At 40.0% G+C, this 25,692-nt stretch overlaps 1 protein-coding gene across 2 annotated transcripts in view; it reads left to right on the forward strand.

The window, feature by feature from the left end:
* Positions 1-2,930: 2,930 nt before the first annotated feature.
* Positions 2,931-25,692, forward strand: part of mon2 (MON2 homolog, regulator of endosome-to-Golgi trafficking) — a 33,944-nt gene continuing 11,182 nt past the window's right edge. For both annotated transcript variants that reach the window (XM_084933984.1, XM_084933985.1), the window contains exons 1-20: positions 2,931-3,452; positions 11,463-11,526; positions 12,575-12,702; positions 15,213-15,344; positions 15,432-15,561; positions 15,753-15,850; positions 16,169-16,294; positions 16,767-16,961; positions 17,324-17,448; positions 17,712-17,851; positions 17,980-18,133; positions 18,482-18,672; positions 19,016-19,097; positions 21,260-21,441; positions 22,071-22,183; positions 23,070-23,174; positions 23,451-23,531; positions 23,633-23,706; positions 23,936-24,026; positions 24,173-24,274. In XM_084933984.1, coding sequence (XP_084790110.1) covers positions 3,345-3,452; positions 11,463-11,526; positions 12,575-12,702; positions 15,213-15,344; positions 15,432-15,561; positions 15,753-15,850; positions 16,169-16,294; positions 16,767-16,961; positions 17,324-17,448; positions 17,712-17,851; positions 17,980-18,133; positions 18,482-18,672; positions 19,016-19,097; positions 21,260-21,441; positions 22,071-22,183; positions 23,070-23,174; positions 23,451-23,531; positions 23,633-23,706; positions 23,936-24,026; positions 24,173-24,274 — 2,421 coding nt within the window. In that variant the 5' untranslated portion in view covers positions 2,931-3,344. The remainder of the gene's footprint in view (positions 3,453-11,462; positions 11,527-12,574; positions 12,703-15,212; positions 15,345-15,431; positions 15,562-15,752; positions 15,851-16,168; positions 16,295-16,766; positions 16,962-17,323; positions 17,449-17,711; positions 17,852-17,979; positions 18,134-18,481; positions 18,673-19,015; positions 19,098-21,259; positions 21,442-22,070; positions 22,184-23,069; positions 23,175-23,450; positions 23,532-23,632; positions 23,707-23,935; positions 24,027-24,172; positions 24,275-25,692) is intronic.

Below are 25,692 nucleotides of genomic sequence, written 5' to 3' on the forward strand. Positions count from 1 at the left end.
GGTACCTTGTTCAGGTGTGCCTCAGGGTAGCTGTTCAGTGGATTCGAAACCCCGACCTTCCAGTCATGGGGCCACCACTCTACCTACTGAGCTATCCCTGCCCTTATTTACTCATTTTATTTATTTTTGCCTTATTATATTTTTATAACTTTATGCTATTTGTCATATCAGAATGTCTCTATGACTGCTGTGTGAAGTGAGTCTCAGTATAAACTGTATTTCTGTATTATTATTTACATATGACACACATGACACTACTTCTGCTTCTAAAAGAAGTAGTGCCTGTCTATGCCCACTCCACCTTGCCTGCACTCTCTTCTTCACCTCTCTTGTGCACTGTGTGTTGCTTTGGAAGTCATTTAGCTCGCCTCCCTTCACTAACCCATGAACCCATCTATCACTCCTACCACACACCTCACCAATGTCTCACTCTTTTCATGCAGTGCCACCCTCATATACTTATGCTCCTAACTGATTGTTGCCCCTCTTCTAAACCCAGATTTAACAATTCTTTCCCATATCATAATGGTGTGACTCATCAGCTTTATCTCAGCACTGCACATCACCCTTCTTTTTGAAAATTTGACCATGCTTATCCTTTCCCCAGACATCCGCTCACTCTTCATCACTGTGTTAAACTATCTAGTCAAAACTCCACTGCCCTCTCTTCTGGACATATTCATACTTCTACAAGTTTGTCATCTGGACGCACTACCTTTACACTCTTTGCCCACCTCATAGTTGCCCTCTCCTACCTTACTGAGCCTCTTCACTTCCTGATTCACAAACAGTCCTCTATCCTCCCCCTCACCCTCATTTTCTTCATTAATCAACCCCTCAGTGTACTCCTTCCACCTTCTCAGCACACCCTCTTCATTTGTTTGTTCAGTATTTTTTTTATAGATTGTATTGTCATGATCCTTTTATTGTTTTATATTTACTACTTGTGAATAATCTTTCTCACTATAGAATGATGGACTATTTGGAAGTGGCCTCGTAACCCTTCTCAGACTGGTGGGCACCGACAGTTGGTTGCCTGGGATAATTTTTGATGTTTTCCCTCTGTGGAATTATGGTAGCACACACCTGAATGCTCTGATGATCACATAATCAAATGCCTTTGATTGACATGACCTCTTAATTCCTCTGAAAGCCATTAAGGTGTGCTTAAATTTTCATGTAGACTGTGTTTCTGCATTTTTGGCTTAGTTTTTCATCAATAAATATTAATGACACCATGTGATATATCATGTTTTGTTCATGTCAGGTGGTATTTAGCTAATTTTAAGGCTGGAGAGGTCGGACGATATTTTATTTTTAAATCTCCTGGTATGTGAACCTTAGAAGTGAAAAAGGGCGCACTTTCTCTTTACCATGACTGTAGATGTCATATGCCGCTACACATCATCAGCATGAGAAATCGATGCATATATGTACAACGCCGGAGTGTTAGTCAGTATCAGCCATCATACCAGGCAGATGAATATGCACTCCCGGTTTTAGTTTCTTATCATTTTCTGTCTTATAGTACACATATAAAAATGTAGAGGTTTATGAATTTAGTTTTAGCCCTTGGATCTTCAAAGTAGAAGACATTGTCTTACATCACTATAAAGAATGACAGGCATTTAACAAATTCAAAAACAAAACATCAGAATCTCTTATACAAGAAAGTATTTATAGGCAGTGACCCTGAGGAGATGGTATGACTAACACAAAAACTTCCTCTGTCGTTTCTTCAAAGTGGTGAAAATCCTCAGAAATATTAGTGAATTGCTTGGGGTATTCTCTTCTAGTGTTTTGACAGGATTCGGCATGTGGTCCTGAAGTAAAATGTCACAATTTGACATTTAGTGTCAGAAGTGTGAGTTACTGGAAAAGGTGAGGTACTGGCTGGAGTGCAGCACCAAGCTATTTGGTGTCAATTACTTGGTGTAACACCAGGTAAATGTGTTCTATAGCTGTTTTGATACAGAAAACACTGAATTAATCTGGTTAATGATTGGTTTAACAGAACCAATATGTTCGAAAGTAATAATTCCACTCCAATTGTAAAAGGATTGTTACTGTGCGTCTGATAATATTGGGGTTGTTTTTCCACTCTTTTCATGGCAGTTAAAAGAGTCTAAGGTGTGAAACTTTGCACTCCACCTCCCCAAAGACAAAATCGCATTCCTTAGCAAGGCAGCACTGAAAGCAGCCGGTGAAGGGATCCATGTGAGATGCAGAACAAAAACCAAAATTTACATATTTATTTTGGAAAAAAACAAAATCTGAACCTGGATGAAAAGAAAATCAGAAACTTGGTGCAGCTTTAAGTGGAAACTTACAAACGGTTCTGGGTGACTGAAGATATATTTTTCTTTTCTTTATTTTTATTTTTATTTATCTCACAAACAATAGACACGCTGAATAATGCTCACAATTCATTTTCATGCATTATATCTTGTGATAACAATTAACTGGGATGCACATTTATGTTTAAAAAGTGCCATTCATGAACCGATAGCTTCTTTATTTAAGTAAATGCAGTGACTACATTGATGTCAAGACAAACTACTCACAAATGCTTGTCTATTTAATTGCTGAATTAATGCACAATCAAGTGAAACATTTTACGTTATATTCAGTTAAATTGAACCTTAATTAGTCAGTTAAACGTATTTCTTAAAATAATAAAATTGTTGATATTGCCAATAATCGTTTTTTTTTTCTTGTTTTTGTAAGCACTGCAAAGACATTTCTAGACAGCCTCCTGCAGCCTCTTTCCGGGCCAATAGGTGGTGTATGTGGACATGTAACCGAGCAGAAGCGCTGATACCGTGGTCCAGATCAGACTACTGTGTGCTTCGTGGCTATCTGTCTGTGCCGATCTCTTCCTGCAGGGGTCGCTGCAGTCACCTGCATACGCCACTGTTTACGGAAGTCCGAGTGACGTGTCAGTGTCCAGCGAAGCATTGTGGGAAAGAAAGTGGAGCTGACACGGCCGCTGATGGAAGACTGCTCAATTTAGCAGATATCTTCGACTAGTAAGCAGCCGTAAGAAGCAGAAATTTACGGTAACGATGCGACTCCTCGAAGCTAATGTCAGCTGGCTGTGAGGAGGTCGGACGTATGCCGGTGTCATCGCTGCTCACCTGCGCACGGGCGCTCGAAGCACAGAAGTGGGATCCCGTATCAATGGACCGCAGCGTTTTTATTTCCTTTTCCGAGGGAGGCGAATAAAGTAGTGACGGATTATATCCCCCCACGGTGGATGGGTGGTGGGGGGGCGACCGCGCTCCCACATTCCCTTCAACGTTTAAAGTATTTCTGAGGTTTTCTATCGAAAGGCGCCGTCAAAGATGTCGACCAGCAGTCCCGAGGCGGTGAAGAAATTACTAGAGAACATGCAGACGGATCTGCGGTCTCTCTCCATGGAGTGCAAGAAGAAATTCCCCCCTGTCAAAGAGGTTAGCCTGCTAGTTAGCTTCACCGAGCCCCGATCTTTAGCAGTTTGCACCCGTTTGTTAAGCTCGTTTTATGTTTTTATTAGGTTTTACATTACAAAATGTATGAGCTCGTTCTGTCACAGCAACCGTGGGGCCTTTGAGCTGTTCCCATACTGTACTTCTCATAAGTTGTATCAGCTGCTGGGCCTCCCTACGCTTAATATGTTTGGTGTAATGCGTTTAAACAGAAGCAGATTCACAAAAACTCCGAGCTAAACTTGTTTACGTAGCTACACTTTAAGTATCTTTGTTAGCTGTAACTTATGTCAAAGGCGTAAACACTGAAGTTAAATTTTCAGTGGCTATGAAAAGGCAAGTAAAAGTGAGAAAACGTGTATTTTGGGGACGGGGTGAACTAACTATTCAAGTCAAGCAATGTAAATGTATTTTATTTTGTATTATTTTATTTGATGCTAGCATCTTTGGGCAAGAGTGGTTGGGCTACTGTCACCCACCTTGCATGGGCTTCACATCAAAGTTATTATAGTTAAGTAAAACTAAATGTGAGAAAACATTTTAGTTAGCTAAACTAAAAATAAAAACTAGACCTTCTAGAACTAGAAGCGATTTGAATGGGATGTGAATGGGAAAAACAAACTAAAATAAAATGTATTATAGATGAAATATACTTAGTTTTGTTATCTGTTAATTTGTTAAAAATTTTCTATCACAAACTGCCTGATGAGGCTTTTATGATCATGTTTTTTGAGGCTTTTGATGTCTACAAGACTGAGTCAGCATTCAAAAAGTTCTGTTTATATTTTAATATCTCTACAGATTTTTTTTTAAATCTAAAACTAACACTGAAATTATAACACTGTCAATGTATACGCATGGGACAGTGTGAAACGTAATTTCAATTCCTTTGTATGGCAAGTACATTTGAAGGAATTGACAAATAAAGTTTTCTATTCTATTCTCTATTCTAAAAACTAAAGTGAAACCAGTCAACCTGCTATGGAAACTCACTGAAACTTAACTGAATGAAAAAGTAAAATTAACAATGAAATAAAAAGTAATCAGAAAATACAAAACTGTATTAACTCAGAGTCCATGCAGGTGTCTGGCTGCAGAAATCAAAGATACATGGGAAACGCAGTCATTTTTAAAACCAGATGTGATATGAGCATGGATGCCACAGATATCATTTGACATCGAGTGATTCTCATGACATAAGCGAACAGGCCCTTAAAACCTTTATTCCAATTTATCTTTATTTTTTAAAGTAAAAAGTCTTTGTTTTTAGGGGCTTTGGTGATACACGGCCTCTGTTGACCTGTCCTGTCTGCAGTCTGACACTGAGAGTTGGTTTCAACAGGCTTGCTAGTACTGACACAGCCAAGTGATTTCACACACATATTGTTGTTTGAATGACTTACTGTATTATTAAGGCCTTCACACTGGCTTTATTGCGTGGCAGTGTTTTGTTGGTGACATTTCTGATTACTCAATGACTGGAGCACAAACAATACAAGGCCGTGTACAAAAGAAGTACACTTGAACATTTCACTTAGAAATGTAAGCAGTAGTAGCATGATAAAATGTCGAGTTTAACTGTACAGCAGGCATATGCGGGGGCATAGACAACAATGTCGGCAACACTTGTAACTCATCAGTATTCATATTGGAACAACCGCTGGTAGTCGAGGCTGACGTCTTTATGTGAGGCTTTTGTGACCACAGCAGCACTCGTCAGCCAGCTCAGCAGAGCAATTCATATCACGCCATGGCAGCTTAGTTTGTTTCCCCTCAGGGTTCACCTTAGATAGAAGCAACATTCCCATGGAGAAAAAAAGGGGAAATAGCTCAGCAAGTGCTTCCATTTCCTTTGTGTTTCACTCACTACAGATTTAGTCCATTGACTTCAGTGGTTGATGTTTCAAAATGAGTGGTATGGCCATCAAAAGACATGGCATGCGACTGATCTTACGTGTTGAACTGATTTCTGGCCTTGCCTAAGGGGTCTTATGAAGTTGCTTCAAATATTGATTTATCATCAGTGAGGTTTTCCCATCCTTATCAGGCTTTTCCCCCCAAGGGATCAGAGTATTGAAGAGATCCCTTTTGATGTTCCTCACAACCTGAGTTACCGCCCGCTCTGATCGATGGTGTTGTGATTGAAACAACGTTTTCCATTCGAAACTGTCATGGTTAAATTTGCGGCGATGTTGTCATGCGAGAAACAATCAGGGTACTGTGGTTGCTCTTTGAATTGATTTGTGCAGCTTTTTCATCGTGCTAATGTGGCCATTTTTTTCCCTCATCCCTAGTGTCTAAGTTTTAGAGAACTGTTCTAGGGACTTCTAAGGGACTTATGTCTGTAATTTAATTGTAAAACTAAAATCTCAAATCCTTGCAGCTTTACTACTGAAGAACAAAATGTGCTTTTTCCCAGACTGTCTTCATTCCATTTCCTCTCCTGTTTCTCAGTCCATCTCCCACAGTGACACTACATGCAAGAGAACGAATCACATTGTTTTTTTTTTTTCTTTTTTCTTCTCCCTCAATCACTCATAGCCTGTCTTACAAAAACAGCATGACACATGTAATGGAATAGAATAGCCTTTTATTCTACAACTAAATTATTATATACATTTTCAATTAAATAATGAATGAAATGGAAATAAGTATTTGATCACTTGAATTTTTGTGGTCACTTCCAAACAAATGAACAGTCTGTATTTTTTATGCTATATAATTTTAATGGAGAGAAACATTATATCAACCAAAGATTCTGACAAAATGCATTGTATAAAAGTTACAAATTAATTTGCATGTCATTGGGTGGGAAAAAAATTGATCAGCTACAATTCAGAAAGAATCTGGCCTAAGCCTACCCCTAACCCATTGATTGATTCATTAGATTACAGATACTTCTGACCTCAACTCATTATGTGTCTAAAGCATACCTGTCCACAAAATCAGTTTCTTCCAATCCAACCTTTCCACCACCATGTGTGACACCAAACAGGTGCCAAAAAATGCTGCACACAGCCACCAGCAAGAAGCTTGGTGAGAAGGTGAAAACTGTCAATGTGGTTATTTGGAAATGACCATCAGTCACCCTCTGTCTGAGGCAAGAGCTTGCTGCATGGTACAGGACTTCACCAAACTAAAGGGCTAATGGTTTGGGCCATATATCAACAGCTTCCTTTCCCTTAACTAGAAAACTGAAGATGGGTCTTGGATGAGTCTTTCTGCATGACAGTTACCCAAAACATATTACCAAGGCAACAAAGAAGAAGCAAATTAAGGTCATGAAGTGACTATAGCAAGTCTCCAGACCTCATTCCTATGGAAAATCTGTGGAGTGAGCTGAAGCTTCAGTCGCCAAGCGACAGCCAAGAAACCTAAAGGATTTAGAGTTTCTGTAAGAGGAGTGGGCTAAATTCCCTCCTGAGATGTTTCAAACCTGGTGATCAACTACAAGAAATATCTTCCCACTGTGCTTGCCAACTAGAGTTTCTCCAAATACTAAGTCATGTTTTGTAGGTTTTTGGTTGATATTTTCTCCCTTTGTCTCTCTATTAAAATAAAATTACTATTAAAAATTAGAGAATGTTCATTATTTTGTAAGAGAGCAATCCTACAAGAGTGTCAACTAATTATTTCCAGCCAGCCTTGAAAATTTTCAAATGTATATCATGATAAATATTTTTGGACATATCGCCCTGCTCTATATACTATACAGACACAACTCTCACTGTTACATTGAAAAAGGCCTTTCAGAAAGTTACTCAGTTTAGAGTTTCACAGTACAACATGTTTAAGGAAGTAAATCTGTGAGTTTCGCTAATGTTGTTTTTAGACGACACGAGCTGGTTTGTAGATCAGGGTCAGTTTGACTTCGGCCACTCCTCAAGAAACTCAAGAGTAAGGCCAAGGCAAGTTTATTTATATAGCACAATTCAACAACAAGGTGATTCAAAGTGCTTTACAGAGACATTAAAAAACAAAAACAAATAAAAAGTATGATTTAAAATTGATTAAAAAAACAGTAGATAAAATCAGAACAGTAGATAAGATCAGTAGTTAAAATGTAAGTTTTGAAATTTAAGCTTAAAAGTGTGGATTTGGTGTTTTATTCAAATGCAGCTGAGAATAGGTGAGTCTTCAACCTGGATTTAAATAAACCGAGTGTTTCAGCTGATCTGAGGCTTTCTGGGAGTTTGTTCCAGATATATGGAGCATAAAAGCTGAATGCAGCTTCTCCGTGTCTGGTTCTGACTCTGGGAACTGATAAAAAACCGGATCCAGATGACCTGAGGGATCTGGAAGGTTCATACTGGGTCAGGAGGTCACTGATGTATTTTGGTCCTAAACCATTCAGAGCTTTATAGACCAGAATCAGAACTTTAAAGTCTATCCTCTGACGGACAGGCAGCCAGTGTAAAGACCTCAGAGCTGGACTGATGTGGTCCACTTTTTTGGTCTTAGTGAGGACTCGAGCAGCAGAGTTCTGAATGAGCTGTAGTTGTCTGACTGATTTTTTTAGGTAGACCTGTAAAGATGCTGTTACAGTAGTCAAGCCTACTTAAGATGAATGCATGGACTAGTTGTAAGAAGAGTAAGAAGTACTAAATGACTTTTTTAGTTTTTCTGTTTGTGTACTCCCAGTCAAGTCCTGAGATTTCAAACTTAGCATCTCATTCTTTATGTAATGTCCTCGAATCCCACATGTGGTCATGTTTACACAGTGTTTTGCACATGATACTGATAATGGTCAAATAATAAAATACTGGTGGTTGGTATCAGATTAGCAGATAAATGATGTCTATTCTGAAAAGCAGTAACCTTTTGACTTTTTCCTTGTGTTGAGCACATTCAGAATTTTGTTTAGTGATGGCCTAAATAATCTGCTTTGAAAGCTGTTAAAGTGAACACATACCAAGTGTCTTTGAAGGTGGATACAAACTCAAAGAATTAATTCTCAGCCAGGGATTCTCTGCAGCGTGCTGCTTAATGTGACTGATACTGTATCTGTTCAGTGATACCAGAATAGTTGACTTTATGACATAGATAAGAGGGCAAGGTTTTTAACTGGTAAATTTTACTAGAGTAACACTGCAGTTACCTTTGAATAGACTTTCAGATACACCAATAAAATAACTCATGTATTAACATAGACAGTTTCTGGTGTCTCTCTCTGTTGCAATGGCATCACCAGGCCAGTGGTATTATGCTCAACAGTGTGGAGGCTTTTTAATGCTGACAGTTTTCCAGAGACAAGTGGAGGGGATACTTTTTACACTAGAAAGCTTAAACAGCACTTTCTATGAGGAAGCAGAGAGAAAGATGAGTTTGTCTGCTGGGGAGAAATGTTGCAACTTCCTGTCAACCACAGACTCCAACAATTAGTAGGCTAATGTGAAAATATTTTTATTGTGAAAAGTTTTAATGGTTTTGTGGAAACTCACTGGCATTTTTTTTTTCATATGGGAGGGTTCAGTTGGAGGCGGAATAAAGGAAACACAATCTGTTTCTAATTAGAGAACTTGCTTGTCTCTGTTCAACTGACACACAGATTGTCAGTTCATATATGCCTTTAGTTCTCCTTTCATTTTTATAGAGTAGTCACTGTGGTTATTAACAGATATGGCTACTTCGGCAAAGGCAGGCCTTTTAAAAAGTACAATCCATTCTCTCATCACAACATCAAAAACTTTGACTTAACAAAGTGCGCACATATTTCCCATGACTTTGTCTGCATGCTGCAATATTTCTAGTGCACTCTTTTGAGTTGAATAGATAGTTGTTGTTGCACAGGTTGCAAATACACTCACTGGCCACTTCATTTATTACATCTTGCTAGTAACAGGTTGGACCCACGTTTCCCCTCAGAACTGCTTTAATCTTCATGATGCAAATTCAACGAGGTGCTGGAAACATTCATCAGAGATTTTTTGGTCCATATTGACATGACAGCATCACACAGTTGCTGCAAATTGTTCAGCTGGATTTCCATTATACCAATGTCCCGTTCCACCACATCTCAAAGGTGCCCTATTGGATTGAGATCTGGTGACTGGAGGTCATCTAGATGCGCTGAACTTGCGGTCAGGAAACCAGTTTGAGATCATTTGAGATTTGTGACATGGTGCGTTATCCTGTTGGAAGGAGTCATCAGAAAATGGTTCAACTGAGGCCATAAAGGGATGGAAACGTTCAGCATGAATACTCAATAGGTTGCAGTGTATTAAACCTGATGGAACCTGGTGCGGTCTTCTGCTGCTGAAGCCCATCTGCTTTAAGGTTCAATGTGTTTGCATTTAGAGATGCTCTCCTGAAAAACACCTTGGTTGTAACAAGTGGTTATCTTCCAGTCAGCTCAAAGCAGTGTAGCCATGCTCCTCTGACCTCTGACATCACTGAGGCGTTTTCACCCAAAGAACCGACGCTATTCTCTGTAAACTCTAGAGATGGTTGTGCAGAAAATGCCTGTAGATCATCGGTTTTTTGCAAATCCTCAAACCTGCCTGTCTCGCACCAACATCTATGTTCACAGTCACTTAAATCACATTTCTTTTCCATTCCGATACTCACTTTGAACTTCAGCAGGTCTTGATCATGTCTACATGCTTAAATGCATCATGTTGCAGCCATGTGATTGGTTGATTACATATTTATGTTAACGAGCAGTTAAACAGTGTATATTGTATAGTTATAATTGGTTCACAGTTGTGAAGATGGCACAACCCATCCTGGTCTGCAGTTAACAGCAAAGGCTCATGTTTGATATGCTGTATAATTGTGTCGTAACTAATTGTTGCAGTCTGAAACTCTTTCTGTCACAGCTTATGCAAAGCCAGAATTTGCTGTTCTGACGCTGGATTTTTCACTCGTCTGTGCTGATGGAAATATCAAAAGTAGCAACAGGAAGGTTGCAATTATTTCAGACTAAAAAAAGCTCTCTGCACTCCCCTCATTTTCCTGCAAGCTGTTATGGTTCGGTTTCTGGAACAAAAGGAGAAGAGGGAGAGAAGCTTTTTCTTTTTTTTTTTTTTTAGAGATTAACTTTTAGGGAGCTGTATGGTAAAAGATTTTCTGAAAAAGCTTAGCCATTAACCAGGGGTTGTTACCAGCCGTTTAGTAATTTATGAATTGCGATCCTCCAAAGTGGCTCGACTTTTGTGACATGTTGGTGTATTGTAATCATGTTTTTACAGTATTTATCCCGTCAGTGGTGCCTAATCCAAAGAGGTGTGCCTTTTTTAAAAATGTCTTTCTTTAGCCAAAATTATACCAGCCTTGTAAAAAGGCAGTGTGTGTACTTCTGTAGCCACAAAGGTTAAAGCATTATGTTGTTTTCGTGAGGAGAATTAATTAAAAAACTGCAGTAATGAAAGCCTGCTTTTCAGCAGAATACCTACAATGGCAAATACTAAATGGTATTTAAAAAAAAAACAAAAAAAAAAAAACAAAGCAAGACAGATGGCAGTACTGGCCCTGCAGACGGCCTTTGGTTTAGAAGAACTGCTCATAATAAGTTTTAAACAGTTTTTTAAAACATGTCTATAAACAAGTGTTTTTGTATGTGGAACAACTGGGGCAAGAAGTGAAATTACAGTTAAAATGGAAACCATGTAGGAATGGGGAGTGGAGTATTGATGGGAAACAAAGATGGGAAAGAAAACATCTTGAGAGGCTTGCCGTGGCATGCAGTTGTTGAAGAAAGATAAGCGCGGCCTCTCCGTCCCCACATGCCATCCTCCTCCTTTTACCCTTCCCCATTCTTGACAGTGCTCCTTACAGCTGTTCTGAACATCTCAAGCTTAGAGGAATACCTCACTGGGTGTTCCTCATAAGATGAAGATGTTTTTCTACAACTGGGCCTTCCTATTTTCCGCTACACCCAACATTACAAGTAGCCATGTCTACCACCAGTGGTGCATGTATGCTGCACTGTCAGCACCTTTCAATTTGATGTCACATCAAACAGTTACCTAAATGTCTGTCCTCTTTCCTCTCTAGGCTGCAGAGTCTGGTATAGTGAAGATTAAGACGATAGCAGCCAGGAACACAGACATATTAGCAGGTGAGTGATAATAGAAGTACTTAGTTGTTCTTCAATTGGCTATGTGTGCAGAGCTAGTGCTTTAAACTGCAACAAGCTTATATTCAAATGTTCAGGGAGACGGCAGTATTCATGATTTTCTGTTCACACACAACTGCATCCTGCATACAAGTGACAGACTGAAATAGTCACTGGGCTTTCATATATTTTCCTTTCATAATGCATGCATTCAGCCAAAGGCAAGTCATGTACAAACGGCCTTTGACTCCACCCCAAAAAAAACAAACAAAAAAAGTCATTGTGTTTATTAAGTTATATGATAAATGAGTCTTTTATTAACCCTCCTCTCTGAGCTTTGTTTGCAGTCTTTTTCTGGCTCTTTCTAGCTTGTTGCTCTGAATTATTGAAGTATTTTCAAACGGGGCTGGTCTCTCAGCACTCGTATAGAAAATTGGTTCTAGCGCCGTCTCTGTAAACAAGTCAGCTTTTTGGTAGCATTTGCAGAGTTGACACATAGTTGACATTTCCTGAGTTCCACTGATGACTGTCCACAACCTGCTGCCCCTCTGTAGCTGTGAACTGTACAACTGTTCACTGTTTCAACTTTAAGTCTACTTGACGCATCAACTTTATGGTGATTAACTGGGAAACCTGTTGTGCAGGTGTAAATAACTGGTGAACCTAAATTCAGTTTACTGGAAAAGGAAATAATGCACTTTTCACTTTTAAGTGCTGTTTAAAATGAGATGATAAAAACCTCAGTGCAAAATGGGTACCTATTTTTTTTTATCATTGTTGAGCTAGAGTAGTGTTGCATGATTCACGCTTGAGAATAATTGTTATTGTAAGTTGATACCTCAATGTATTCTTTTCATTTACTCTCCAAAGTTTTCGTTCTGCAGTACCAGACTTCATGAAATCAGAAGCAAAACAAAAGCAAACACATGTATATTTTTTTTTACTTTAAGACATTTTATTAGAAGTAAATTGCATGATGACATCTTTAAAAAAAAAAAAAATCTCTTACAGGATTTTTTTTTAACTTTATTTGTGTCCCTTTTTCCTGCAGCCCTAAAGGAGAACAGCTCAGAGGTGGTGCAGCCTTTCCTGATGGGCTGTGGCACCAAAGAGCCAAAGATCACACAGCTGTGTTTGGCTGCCATCCAGAGACTCATGTCCCATGAGGTCATATCTGAGGTGAGGGCTATAAGCTAGCCTTTTATTTGAAAATAGGATATTTATATTTTCATATGTATGATCTGCAGATGTGTACACAAGAAGGGAATCTAGTGAGTAGAAGGCCAAATAAAACCACAGTGTGGTAACAAGCAGTGCCGAATTGAGGACAGTTTGATTGATACATGTTAATTTACACACATCACAATAAATGCAATAATAATCATCAGGCTGTTAGACTAATGCACTTATTGGTGAGTTGCTTTTGGCAGGTGCACTCAGTAAGAGGCCTTTGCTGATTCGCTGTGTGACATTGAGCTTCACAAATGATACAGTGTGATTGTTATTTCAAAGAGTGGTGAGTCGGTGCGTGCGTCCTTGTTGGAAGGTTGTTCCCAAGCGAAGAAAACTCTTTTATAGAGAACACAGCCATGAAAAACACATCTTTCGAGTTTGTGATCGAACGACTCATTAAAAACAACGGAAAGTAGATGTGCTGTTTTTTCTTTTTTAGCATTATTTGAATCTTTCGGGTTGTAGCCTTCTGTTGTTTTTTGTTTGATTACCTGGAAGTAAATGAAGACTGTTTTAAACCTCAATGTTTCATGCTCACCTTCAGTGTGTATGCATGGACAAATTAAGGTTTGATTGATATCCAATTGGGTCAATACTGCAAGCACTGCAACACATCAATACCCAATCAAGCAGTGTAAATTTAATTTGACCTCATTCCTGTCACTGGTGGTTACATCTCAAAGGCGCAGACCACCTTTACCACTTCCACTGCTCATTTTCGTGAAACCCGTTGACCTAGAAAATCTATTACTTGAACAGTTTAACATCATCTTTATGCGCAGTGGCAGTTAAACAACTCAGAAAAACTGAGTGGAATAAGGTACCGATCTCAGGAAAGGGGAGGCTACAATAACTTCCAAATTGAAATCGTCGTTTAATGGTAGCCTGTGAAATGGGTGTAGGGGTGTTCGACCTTTTAAGTAACGCAGCTTTTGGCAGACCTGAGATGTGAGCGGTTTCTAAGATGTTACCCCAGAGGTGTTAGCACACTGCAAAGCAGGCTTCCTTCATTTTAATCATCATTTGTTGGATTACACTAAAATAGATTTCAAAACTCTGTTTGTTTTTGTTTGTTTTCTTTTTTTTTCTTTGGTGGGAGAAAAGATGCGCTCGGCATTCCCTGAGAAAATTCTTTGTCAGAACTGGTCACGCCGGGTTACTTAGCGCTAATTCTGATCAACTATTTTTGTCACACAGATCTCGCTCTCACGCTCTGTCTCTCTCTTTCCACGCAGTAGTGTACCTCAAACACTGAAATGTTCTGAATCCCAGGACATCCAAGAAGAAAGTTAACTAAATTTAAACCCTTGTCGCTGACCAGAGGAAAAATGGCTGTTTCTTAAAGCTGTATCCTTGAAAATAGCTGCAAATTTTAACTGTGAATTAAAAGGAATAATACATTTTTAATCATTCAGATTCATTGTTATTTCCCCCACTCACCAGTAGTAGATGGGTAGTAATGTTAGTTAAACAGACTGAGAGTTTAAGCGTTTAGTATTTTATTTTACAAATATCAAAAAGTTTGCACACAAAAACAGCACAGCGTGGAGAGCGGGTTGATGCAGGTCAATCCAGTAAAACAGAAAGCAGCTTCTAACCTGTGCTGTTTCGTTTCATAAAAAGAAAGAAAAAGAAATCCTAAACTTCTTGAACCTCCGTGCCCAAAACAACAAAACAATGCAGGAGTAGCTCCCCTAAAACGGTGGTCTCTAACAAAAGCAGGCAGGAGCAGAGGACAGGTGAACCACACCAAGTAGGTGGGACATAGGAGAAAGACAGGATGGTGAAGAAGTACAGGCCTCTCCAAACCAGCTGAGATTTAGTTCCCATCTATCTCCCCAAGCATGTCTTGTCTATTCACGGTGATCTCAGCAATAAATTCACATCATTTCATTCTTGAATCCACCTGGACATTTGTGCCAAATTTGCAGAAGTTCCTTGAGGCATTGCTGAGATATTGCATTGAGGAGAGTAGACGACTCTAAAGCAGTGCCTTCAGGCAGGGCTGTGGCAGAGCATAAGACGCGTTCATATTTGAAAATTGAGTTTGTTTGTTATCTTGTGAATTGAGCCAGTTACACATAAAAGCAGCTGTTAGGGGGATGCATGTAGATTTATTTTGGATAGCTTGACCCTGAGAAAGGACGTGCGGTGTCACTTACTATCAGCAGAAACTGACAGTGAGATCTGGTGTTATTGAACTGGGTGATGTTGTAACCCCAAGCAGGCACAACCATCTGCTCCCACAAGAGTGTGTTTTTGTGCATGTCTATTATTTATGGCTGTTACCTTGGGCAAGCCAAAGGCCTGTTATCAGCTAGGAACTCTGATAATGCCTCCTAAATTCAGCTACAAGTGTGGCTATGTACGTTTGTGCACAGATGCAGACGTATGCACAAATTTCTCACAAAGATCAGTGGTTTAGTTTTGTGTGTGTGTTTGTGTGTGTGAAACAGGCAGCAGCAGGGAACATCATCAACATGTTGTGGCAGCTGATGGAAAATGGTTTGGAAGAGCTGAAACTTTTACAGACAGTCCTCGTCCTGTTGACCACCAACACAGTTGTACATGATGAAGTGCTATCCAAGGTAAAAGCATAGACACACACACTGTTTGCATGTATTATATGGATGAACAGTATAGTAGCAGTAGTTTGTTTTTTCCCCTGTGCCCAGGCTATTGTGCTGTGTTTTCGTCTGCACTTCACCAAGGACAACATCACCAACAACACAGCAGCTGCCACCGTTAGACAAGTTGTCACCGTGGTGTTTGAGAGGATGGTGGCTGAGGACGAGCGCTTTAAAGGTTAGAGTTCATTGGTTCTGAAAGTAGGAAGGTGATACAGTAAAATTCTGAGATGTTTAATATTACAGAGAGGTGTGAAAAACTGAAAAGTACATCTTTACACCTTAAGCTATTTAAATAGAACATAGATAAAAATGCTTTTTAATTACAAGCTAATTTACTGTGTAATGTATTTTGTATTTAACCTCAAGGCATTGTGGAGCAGCCCCCTCCTGTCCAGGGAAACACCAACCGCCGGTCTGTTAGCACTTTGAGACCCAGTGCAAAGGATGCATACATGCTGTTTCAGGTATGTCCACCAGGGGGCGGTAGCCTTCTATAAGCCGTCCTGCCCTCTTGTTGGTTAGATGCTGATTTTGAGATCTTTCTTATAATCTCAAATTGAGGTCCAGTAAAACTAATTCAGAAATATTTATTTTCATCTCTGAAATGAAGTAATTTTTTTAAAGAGGGATTCGGTTGTCTTTAAGTCTTTCATCCACATTACACTTTCATGTGATGATGATTGTTCTTCACGCAGAGCTCAGTCAAAGCCCTGTTTCAGCCACTGTGATGTGGGTAGGACAACACTGCATTGTTTTGAAGGCTGTTGTTCACCTTCCTGCAGGACTTGTGCCAGCTGGTGAATGCTGACGCCCCCTACTGGCTGGTGGGGATGACAGAGATGACACGGACGTTTGGCCTTGAGCTGCTGGAGTCTGTTCTTAATGATTTCCCCGGTGTATTCCTGCAGGTAAAGAGAGAAAAAAGAGCGAGTTTGTGAACATCTAGATCAGGGGTGGGCAATCTCAGTCCACGAGGGCCGGTGTCCCTGCAGGTTTTAGATGTGTCCTTGAACCAACACAACTGATTTAAATGGCTAAATTAGCTCCTCAACATGTCCTGAAGTTCTCCAGAGGCCTGGTGAGGAACTAATCATGTGATTCAGGTGTGTTGACCCAAGGTGAGATCTAAAACCTGCAGGGACACAGGCCCTCGTGGACTGAGATTGCCCACCCCTGATCTAGACCAAAAACAAGGTGTCAGACCAGAAGTGGCAAAAAAGAGAAAAGTCTGCTCATTGTTAGGTTCCAACTTTTTTTATTTTAAAAGGTTTAGATCCATCTGATCTATCTTGTCCTTTAAATAAAATTCTTAATGAAACATTCTACAATAAAATAAATTAATTCACAGGATGTTTTGGTCTCCCTTTGTTTCCTACCCAGCATCAGGAGTTCAGTTTCCTGCTAAAAGAAAGAGTTTGTCCCCTCGTCATCAAGCTCTTCTCCCCTAACATCAAGTTCCGGCAGGGCAGCAGCAGCGCTGCTTCACCAGCTCCTGTGGAGAAACCTTATTTCCCCATCTGCATGAGGTTGCTGCGTGTGGTCTCCGTCCTCATCAAGCACTTCTACAGCTTACTGGTAATCTGTTGCGATGGTTGGGTGGTCAAAACAGTTGTCTGATGGTTGTTTTTTTATGTCTAAGAGATTTTCTTAAGCACAGAGCTGATGCACTTAATTGATCCAGTCAGATTAGCATTGGCTTACCCAAGCAGTAGTTTTGTCTTAGTTCTCCTCCAAGCACTTTAATGAGCTTAACTACAATCGAGTAACTCAGCATTCCAGCTGTTTTTATTTAGTGGCATTTATTCAATTTTTGAGATGGAATTTTTTTTTCCTTTTTGCTCAAATTGATCAAAAAGCCGTTCCACTTCCACAAAACCAGAAGGTATTCAGAGGTTTTGCATCACTTTCAGTCTGATATGTGTGTGCTTGGTTTGCAGGTGACTGAGTGTGAGATCTTCTTGTCTCTGTTGGTGAAATTTCTGGATGGGGAGAAGCCTCAGTGGCTCAGAGCAGTGGCTGTGGAATCAGTCCACAGACTGTGTGTGCAGCCTCATTTGTTACGGTAAGCAGCTTTAAAAAACAACACAGACTTTTAGTTACATTGTCTGGAAACTTACGTTTTTTTTTCCCTACTTTAGTTTAAAAAATATAGCTGATTCTGCACAATTACATTCATTAAACCCTTTTGTGACTAAGGTTGTTTAACTGTTTCTCAGAGTGCAGTTTGGCCTAATGAAACTTGGCAAAGTCTGAAGTGTCCTTTTTTTTTTCTTTCTAATACAACCCCACACTGCTGTGATCTCACTCTGCTCTTCTCTGTTTCAGTTCATTCTGCCAGTCTTATGACATGAAGCAGCACTCCACTAAAGTGTTCAGAGACATTGTCAATGCCCTGGGATCCTTCATCCAGTCCCTCTTCATCGTTCCCAATGCGGGAAGCGTGGCTGCTGTCGGCGCGCCAGCTGGTAAGTTAACTGAGTTGTCCTTATTTAGAATTTCTATTGATGTCAAGGAGATGTGTTCAAATGGGCCTGAAATTCAGATTTACTGCACTTATACCCCTTACCTCATTCCTCTCCGGCTTTCGTTGTAGGTGGGTCGGGTTCAGGTGCTCAAGGCACAGCACAAGGCGGTCCAGGCACAGGAGGGGTCAGCGGCACCCTGACTACCCAGGCTGCATTTGAATACCGTGGTACCTGGATCCCCCTTATGACTGTTAGTGTCCAGGGAAGTGCCAAGGCCACCTAGTAAGAATTTCCTTTGTACATACTGAATAATCTCCCCTTATTTATTGTGTGTTTATAAGGATGTAATTCCAGTCACAGATGCAGAAAGTAAACAGTTCCAGGACTGACTAGCTTTGTGCTCCAAAGTGGCATAAATATAGACAAGCTTGTCATTTTTTAAATTTATTTTTTCCCCCAAGATGTTGTTTCTGACGTTAGATCAGATCAAAAGTTATTTGCTGAAAAGAAATGGCTGCCTAACATGTTAATGGTCTTGGAAAAGGAGGCAGCACTTATATGTCAAATTTCCAGACAGAAACTTCAGTTCATGTACTTCACCTCATTTCTCTTTCTCCATCTCTCTCCCAGCTTAGAGATGCTGGACAAGGTTGAGCCCCCATCCATCCCAGAGGGCTACGCCATGTCAGTGGCCTTCAGTGCTCTGCTCGACCTGGTGAGGGGCATCACCACCATGATTGAAAGAGAACTGGCTGCGGAGGAGGAGGCAGCTGCTGAATTTAGAGAAGCTCACCCTGACCAGGAGTGGAAGCCGCAACCTGGTGAGAATGTACAGAAGGAAGAAATGTTCTTTGGAGCGTTTTATTCTCATGATACACCCTGACAAGAAGGATATTAATCAGTTGAAAATATATGAAAGCAGACATATGGAGATGGGGAAGCAGGAGGGGTGTGTATAATGGTCTAGCCTGTCATGATTCTGGGTGGTAGCACTTGTACAAACTCTAGTGACCACAATTATAACCAAACCTCTTTATAATTTCAAATAAGAAGTGGAAAAAAATTAGAGATGATCAATTTCTTTTCTTTTTCCCCAACATGAGACTGTCCAGACTGATGTGATAGCATTTAGGAATAAACCCCGTAATGTTTTGTTTGTCTCAGGGGCTCACCTGGTGTGGGAGGAGATGGTCAACGCCTGCTGGTGCGGTCTCCTGGCTGCACTGTCTCTGCTGCTGGATGCCAGGTACGGATTCTGGAGTCAGCAGACATGTTATATATTTACAGCAGTGATTCAGACAGGAACGTTTTAAAGCTTTAGTCCTTTGTAAATTGCACCACATTAAAGATTACTTTAAACGCACGATGTATGCTTAACAGATGAATACACATTTAATTTCCCGTTCAAGTGTTTGTTCAATAGAACTAGGAGGTGAGTTTTTGTGCTGCTGAAACAGACATTATCATGTTGTAGTTATTAATTAATATTAATAATAGCTCTGTGTCCAACATAACAACCCTCAGGTCAGTGGCTTAGAGTTTAATGGCCTATTTTTTATTTTTTTTATTGGCTTGTGTTTTTATATTTTTAAATAGTCATACAATTTAATTAAAACAATATTTTAGATGCTTTCACTTACAAAATGGAAAACGATACAGAAGCCTTGAAATTAATATGGCGTGACCATATTATGGTCTCTAATGCGGTCACTTCTCTGTTAGCTGCAGGTATCGCTCCCATGTTAAATAGGACGGCTGCCCTCAGCCTTCATCGAGCTGTATAATTTAACCAGTCTGGTATCTGGTGTCAGACTAAGTTAACTGTTCATCTGCATATTTTAATACAACCTGTGCACATTTTTCACGGTGTAAAACTAACAGCAGTGGATGGAGCAGCTACAGAGTTTGCTTTTCTTCAGTTTGTTGATCAGGTGGTTCGATGCAGGACTCCCGCTCACTTTTTCCCAGTTAAGGTTTTAATGGTGATCAGATGTTTTGGTGCTGCTGTTTTGGATGCTAGAAACATGTTTTCTTTTACTCTCAGTTCACCGTCTCAGTAATGGCTCTGCCTATTTACTGTTCACAGCGTGTAACGCTGTAGACTCTGGCTCTGACATTAAACTTTGCCAGCATCACCATCACTGCTTCTGTTGTGTTATCAGCGTTTTTGCTGAAAAACTGGAGGCTGCCTGGACTTAGGGTTGTCAGACTTTTTTTTTTTTCATACGCTGCTCCTAAATATGTTTGTAGTGCAGGGTCTGTTTGAAGTCGCAAATGTGGGTTTACATCTTTTAACACAACAGCCCGCTACACAGCCGTGCATTAAACGAAGTATAGAAGCATTCGTGCTGAGAATTTTCAATAATCAGATTATATGAATTACTCGATAAATCGTTGCACCCCAGAATTATTAGTCCCCCTGATGCCAACATCATTTTTTGCTGGTCCCCACAGCATAATATTCCTAGCACTGTGTTTCACTGTGGGGATCGAGTTCTTGTGGTTGTAGGTTTCTCCCTTCTTTCTCCAAACATAAGCAGCGTCTCTGTGGCCAAAGAGCTCAAGTTTTATCTCACCTGATCAAAGGACGCACTTCCAGTCCAGGTTGTCCTCAGCATACTTCAGTGTCTGTTCTTCCTGTGTTTTTCTTGGTCTGCAACCTCTCAGCCCATTCCTGTGCAGTATTCCAGTGATTCACTAAGTCACTAGCAGTTGTGACTTTAGACACATTTGTCACTAGTTTTCTTTCCAGCCTTTGAAATATTTAGCTTCCTGCCTCTGTCAGGCTCTGTGGCTCTCTTTGAATTTCTTAATGATACTTCTCACTACAGTTCTTGACACTTGGAGATGCTGTTATAGCTTTCTATATCCACCTCCTGCTTTGTGAGCATTAGCAATTCTTTTTGTCGAGTCAAAAGAGATTTCTTGTTTTTGACATGATGCTTTCTCAAGTGACAGCTCAAACAGTGTGTCAGTTGGAAGAAAACCCTCAGTTTTAACTTGCGTTTACAAGTTTTGAGCATTACAAAGTTAAAACACATCATTGCAAAGGTCAGCTTTTCAGCTGCTAATAACACAAACTGCTCATTTTTATTATTGTGTGCAAACAGAAATAATTGATGGTTTGTAAAGAAGACTAATTTGTTTAGACGTGCTATGTTGAAAATTCTTCACTTGGTCATAAAAGTACTTTGAAAGAAATTCAAATTTCATTGCTGGGTTTAATAATTTTGCCTTTATCTATACATATCCTATCATGTTCTAATAATGAATAAAGGTCTGATATAGCCTTGGAAGCATTTCTTAGGATATAAATATTAAATTAGACACTAAGGAATACAATCTGCAGTGTGTTATGTTTCACTTTTCTGTCCTCTTTCTTCCTTTTCTCACGTCTTGCGTGTTCAGCACTGATGAGACAGCGACTGAGAACATCTTGAAAGCAGAGCTGACCATGGCCTCGCTGTGTGGCCGTCTCAGCCTGGTGACACCTCGTGATGCCTTTATAACGGCCATCTGCAAGGCCTCTCTGCCCCCACACTACGCCCTAACTGTCCTCAGCAGCAACGCTGCCACCCTCTCCAGCAAAGGTGGGTGACTGAGAATGCATCTAAAGATAAATACAAAACACATTTTTAAGGGAACTCAAGTTTCATATAACCTCTATTTTTGTTGTACAAGTATGTCAGGCATGTAGTTATTCACTTGTACACACCAAGAAATGCAAGAGCAAATACATGTTTTATACTGCAAACCATTAAAAGTCCCCATGTAAAGCCCTGAGGGATGGCCTCTGGTCACATGTGTTTAATGAGCAGGTCTAATCTCCCACATGGGTAAGATGTGCTCAACATGTAAACTGTTGGCACTCTGCCTGTCCCTGTTCTCCTGCTCTTGTTGCATTAATCCATAAGTTTTCACTGTGGCTTCTAATTAGACACACCATGGAGAATGTGCCTGGGGAACGTAGGCGTCCACACACAGCTGCTCTCAAGCCGGCCGCTCAGACTCTCACTATTTGCATATCAGCTTGTAGAGATAAAGCCGGCAAATTGGGTCTTGACTCACCGATGGGATGTTTGTCTTGGAGTTAATTAAGAGAGCTTTTCTTGCATGTTGTAAGCTTGCTACAAAATCCCCTCAAAAACCTTGACTCCTGTACGTGTGCGCGTGTGTATCAATATGTTTGCGTGGGTGCGTGTGTGTGTTTTCTCCACAGCTTATTCAATCCAGGGCCAGAACGTGCAGATTATCAGTCCTTCCAGTGAATCTCATCAGCAGGTGGTGGCTGTGGGGCAGCCACTAACTGCCCAGCCCCAGGGCACTGTTGTGGTAAGGACGCACACATTTGGAAGACTTGGTGGTTACATACTCGATAAGTGTAACAGATTTTCACATTTTAATTTGTGTAGCAGTTTTCCCAAAACAAAGCTCACAAGTGTTTTTTATCAAAACAAGTTAGATTAACAATAATCTTCCATAATGGAGACAATGGCAGCGGCGCTCTTGCTGTTGGGCAGGTTAAATCCAGATAAGGCAGGAAAACCACTTTTCCACAATAAATAAATAAACAAATAGCAGCAGTTTGGTGAGTCCAAATGGGCTCCAAACAATCAAGTTAAAAAAATAAAGTTTGATACATCTAACACTGAACTATGAGTTAAGTAAACGTAAATGGTTTTAATTTGTTGGTACTTGAAGGTTTCAGTAAATAAATATGTTCAGAATCTCTGTAAACAAAACAAAAAACCCCAGCTAAAAACAGGTAACTGCTTAACTATATTTCTCGCCAGTATCAATGTGCATAGTAGAGTATATTCCAACAATATTGACTATGTGAAATAAGATGCTTTTCTTTGTCAGGGCCTCGTTCTGGTCGGCAGTTCTTAATAGATGCGGGACATGGATGCTTGTGCACTGAAATGTTTCTTGAGGGCAAAAAGATTTGAAAGTACCTGTACAGTGACCTCGATCCTGACCTGGAATAATCATGCAGAGTTTAAAGTTTTCCCTATAGTAATGTTAGCATATTGTTTTCATTTCCTTTGCTTTTACACTACGTTTCCACCACCTTCTTTTTGTTAACACACTTTTCATTGCCTGTGGTGAGACGGAATACTGTCATAAGTCATAATAACTTGTTCTATAGAGGCGACTCACTTGGTAATATACAGCGTGCTTTAAAATTGACTGTAACGTTACTCTCTCCCTCTTTTAGCTGACTGCCAAAAACATCCAGTGTATGCGAACCCTGCTCAACCTGGCTCACTGCCACGGAGCCGTGCTGGGCACCTCCTGGCAGCTGGTACTGGCTACCCTCCAGGTACTACAACCACCTACAGCCACACGCTTACTTACTTGCAACCACGCACATATGTACACACTCTCATGTAATTAGACATCACATACAAATCCATTTCATGTATAAATGCACAAAACTGTTCTTGCACTGTCTGCATTGTGCTTTATGCACCTCTCAGAGAGAAAGTGGAATCATTCTTAGCACATTTACATAAAAATGTAAGCATGTTGGTGTACTTTTTCAAGACCTGATATGAACTTTTCTTCAACTCTCCTTCACCTTCTGTTTTTCTCCCAGCACTTAGTGTGGATCCTCGGGCTTAAGCCAGGCGTGGGTGGTGCCTTGAAGCCTGGTCGAGCAGTGGAGGGCCCCAGTACGGTCAGTGTTTTTTATAACCTTTGTATTGCACATTATGTTTCCCAGCTCATTGTTGAAGGTGATGGGCTTACATACTAATCGTGTGTCTCCAACCTAAACAGGTGCTGACCACAGCAGTGATGACAGACCTGCCTGTTATCTCCAACATCCTGTCCAGACTGTTCGAGAGCTCTCAGTAAGGATCAGTGTGCCTGAGCATATGTAGATACTTTACTTACTTACCTGATGATCTTAAAATGGATATATACAATAAACATTTGTTAATAAATATGACTGGGAAGGAGCACAGTATTTTCTTAGAGAGAAAAGAGAGTGTTGCCTGTTGTAAAATCAGAATTTTAAGTTATTAATGCTAAGCAGAATAGGCACATGTTATCTGAAATAAGTATTTTTCTGTCATCTAGGTATCTGGATGATGTGTCCCTGCATCACCTGATCAATGCTCTCTGTTCCCTCTCCCTGGAAGCGATGGAAATGGCTTATGGAAACAACAAGGTAAACGGTTTCTCTAGTTGACTGATGTTTAGGAAGAGATTTGAGTTTGATTCAAATCTCATAAGGAACTTGTGCTTCTGTGAAACATATCCAGTGTTTTATTTTGGGTTTTTTACACCTTCTGTTTTGTGTTATGTTTTTTTCAGGAGCCGTCTCTGTTTGCAGTCGCCAAGCTGCTTGAAACCGGTTTGGTTAACATGGATCGCATAGAGATCCTGTGGAGACCACTGACAGGCCACTTATTGGAGGTAATGACTACTTAGAACAGAAGCCTACACGTACATATATCATATTAAATGAGGTACAGTCTATTTTTCCTGTACCTCTTTGAACAAATATTGCATCATTTTAGCTTAATAAATAAATGTACCTGTTAAATCAGTACTCAAGGTAAAGTCTTTGTCTTTGGAAATGTAGATTAATTATGTAGACATGAGTTCATGTAGTAGCTAAGACCAAAAAATGTCTTCTTTTTTTTTTTTGGTTAAATAAACTATACAGGATTTAATCGCAGTGAATGGTGGTATTAGGTTTGTTTTTCCAGTACATATTTGTCTTAATACCACCAAATTTCCACTATACTGCTTACTGTTCCTTAGTGTTATATACCCAGAGTAAAACTTGTATGTTGTGGTAAATAATGCAGAACATAAGTCATATCAACCAGCAAGCTGACCTATAATTTCACAAGCAGTAATGCAATATATGGACTGATATGAGCGATAAACTGCGGGTTTTTTTTAGTCATTTCTTCAGCTGTCATCAGAAAATCCCTGCTATGTATCTGTAAACATCTGTGTTTTGAGGTTTTCGTCACATTTTCTCTATCTCCTTTTTCTTTTGCACACCCGTTTGTTTTGCAGAAGGTAAGCTCAGATCCTCTCCTCAATAAACACTGACTTTCCCATCTCTCCTTCCCTCTCTGCCTCTTGGTTCCAATCTGGTTGTTTTTTTTTTTTTTTTGGTTTTTTGGTTGGTTTTTTTTGCTCCCTCTCAATCAGACATAAACATGCTGGAGCTGAGAGGTCGCTATGCCACAGTGTGTCCACAACGTGTTTGTGCTGTTATCAGTGTTTGATCCTACATTATTTTGTAAAGCTTTTTCAGTGTGAATTCCTGATTTGTCTCAAAGTAGAATCCAAAGCTGCAAACTGGCAAAAACGTGCTTAGATAAAATGCTGAATGTCTTTCTTTGCGACTTTGTCTACTATTCATACAGATAACGATAATAATGAAAAATGTGCGGCGTTAAGTAGATACTTAAAGCCGCATAGTATACAAAAGGGTGCACATGGATCATCTGGGTTTTGAAGCAGTAAATCTCCAGAATCGAGAAGTCTGATGCCATAAAAGTAGAAGATTTGTTTGACAAAGATAAACAAAGATGACTGATTTGGAACACAGAAAACATGGAAATGTTTTCTCTCAGATTCTTCAGGTTTTGTACCACATAGTGTACTTTTCTTTGCTCAGCCTGGTCTCTCCATGTGTATCTATGCTTTCATGATTACACTGTCTAGCACAGCATAATCTGTTGCCACAGGGGGATCCCAGTTTCTATCACACAGTCTGTGGTTTATTTCACCGACTTGTTTCACACCCACCCACTGTGAAAACTGCTGGGAAACGCTGTTCTGAACCGCCTGTGCATCAGATCTGTCATTGC

This window comes from Perissodus microlepis, chromosome 7 (assembly GCF_051167445.1).
Source record: "Perissodus microlepis isolate ML-2025 ecotype Zambia chromosome 7, ASM5116744v1, whole genome shotgun sequence".
Lineage (NCBI taxonomy): Eukaryota > Metazoa > Chordata > Actinopteri > Cichliformes > Cichlidae > Perissodus > Perissodus microlepis.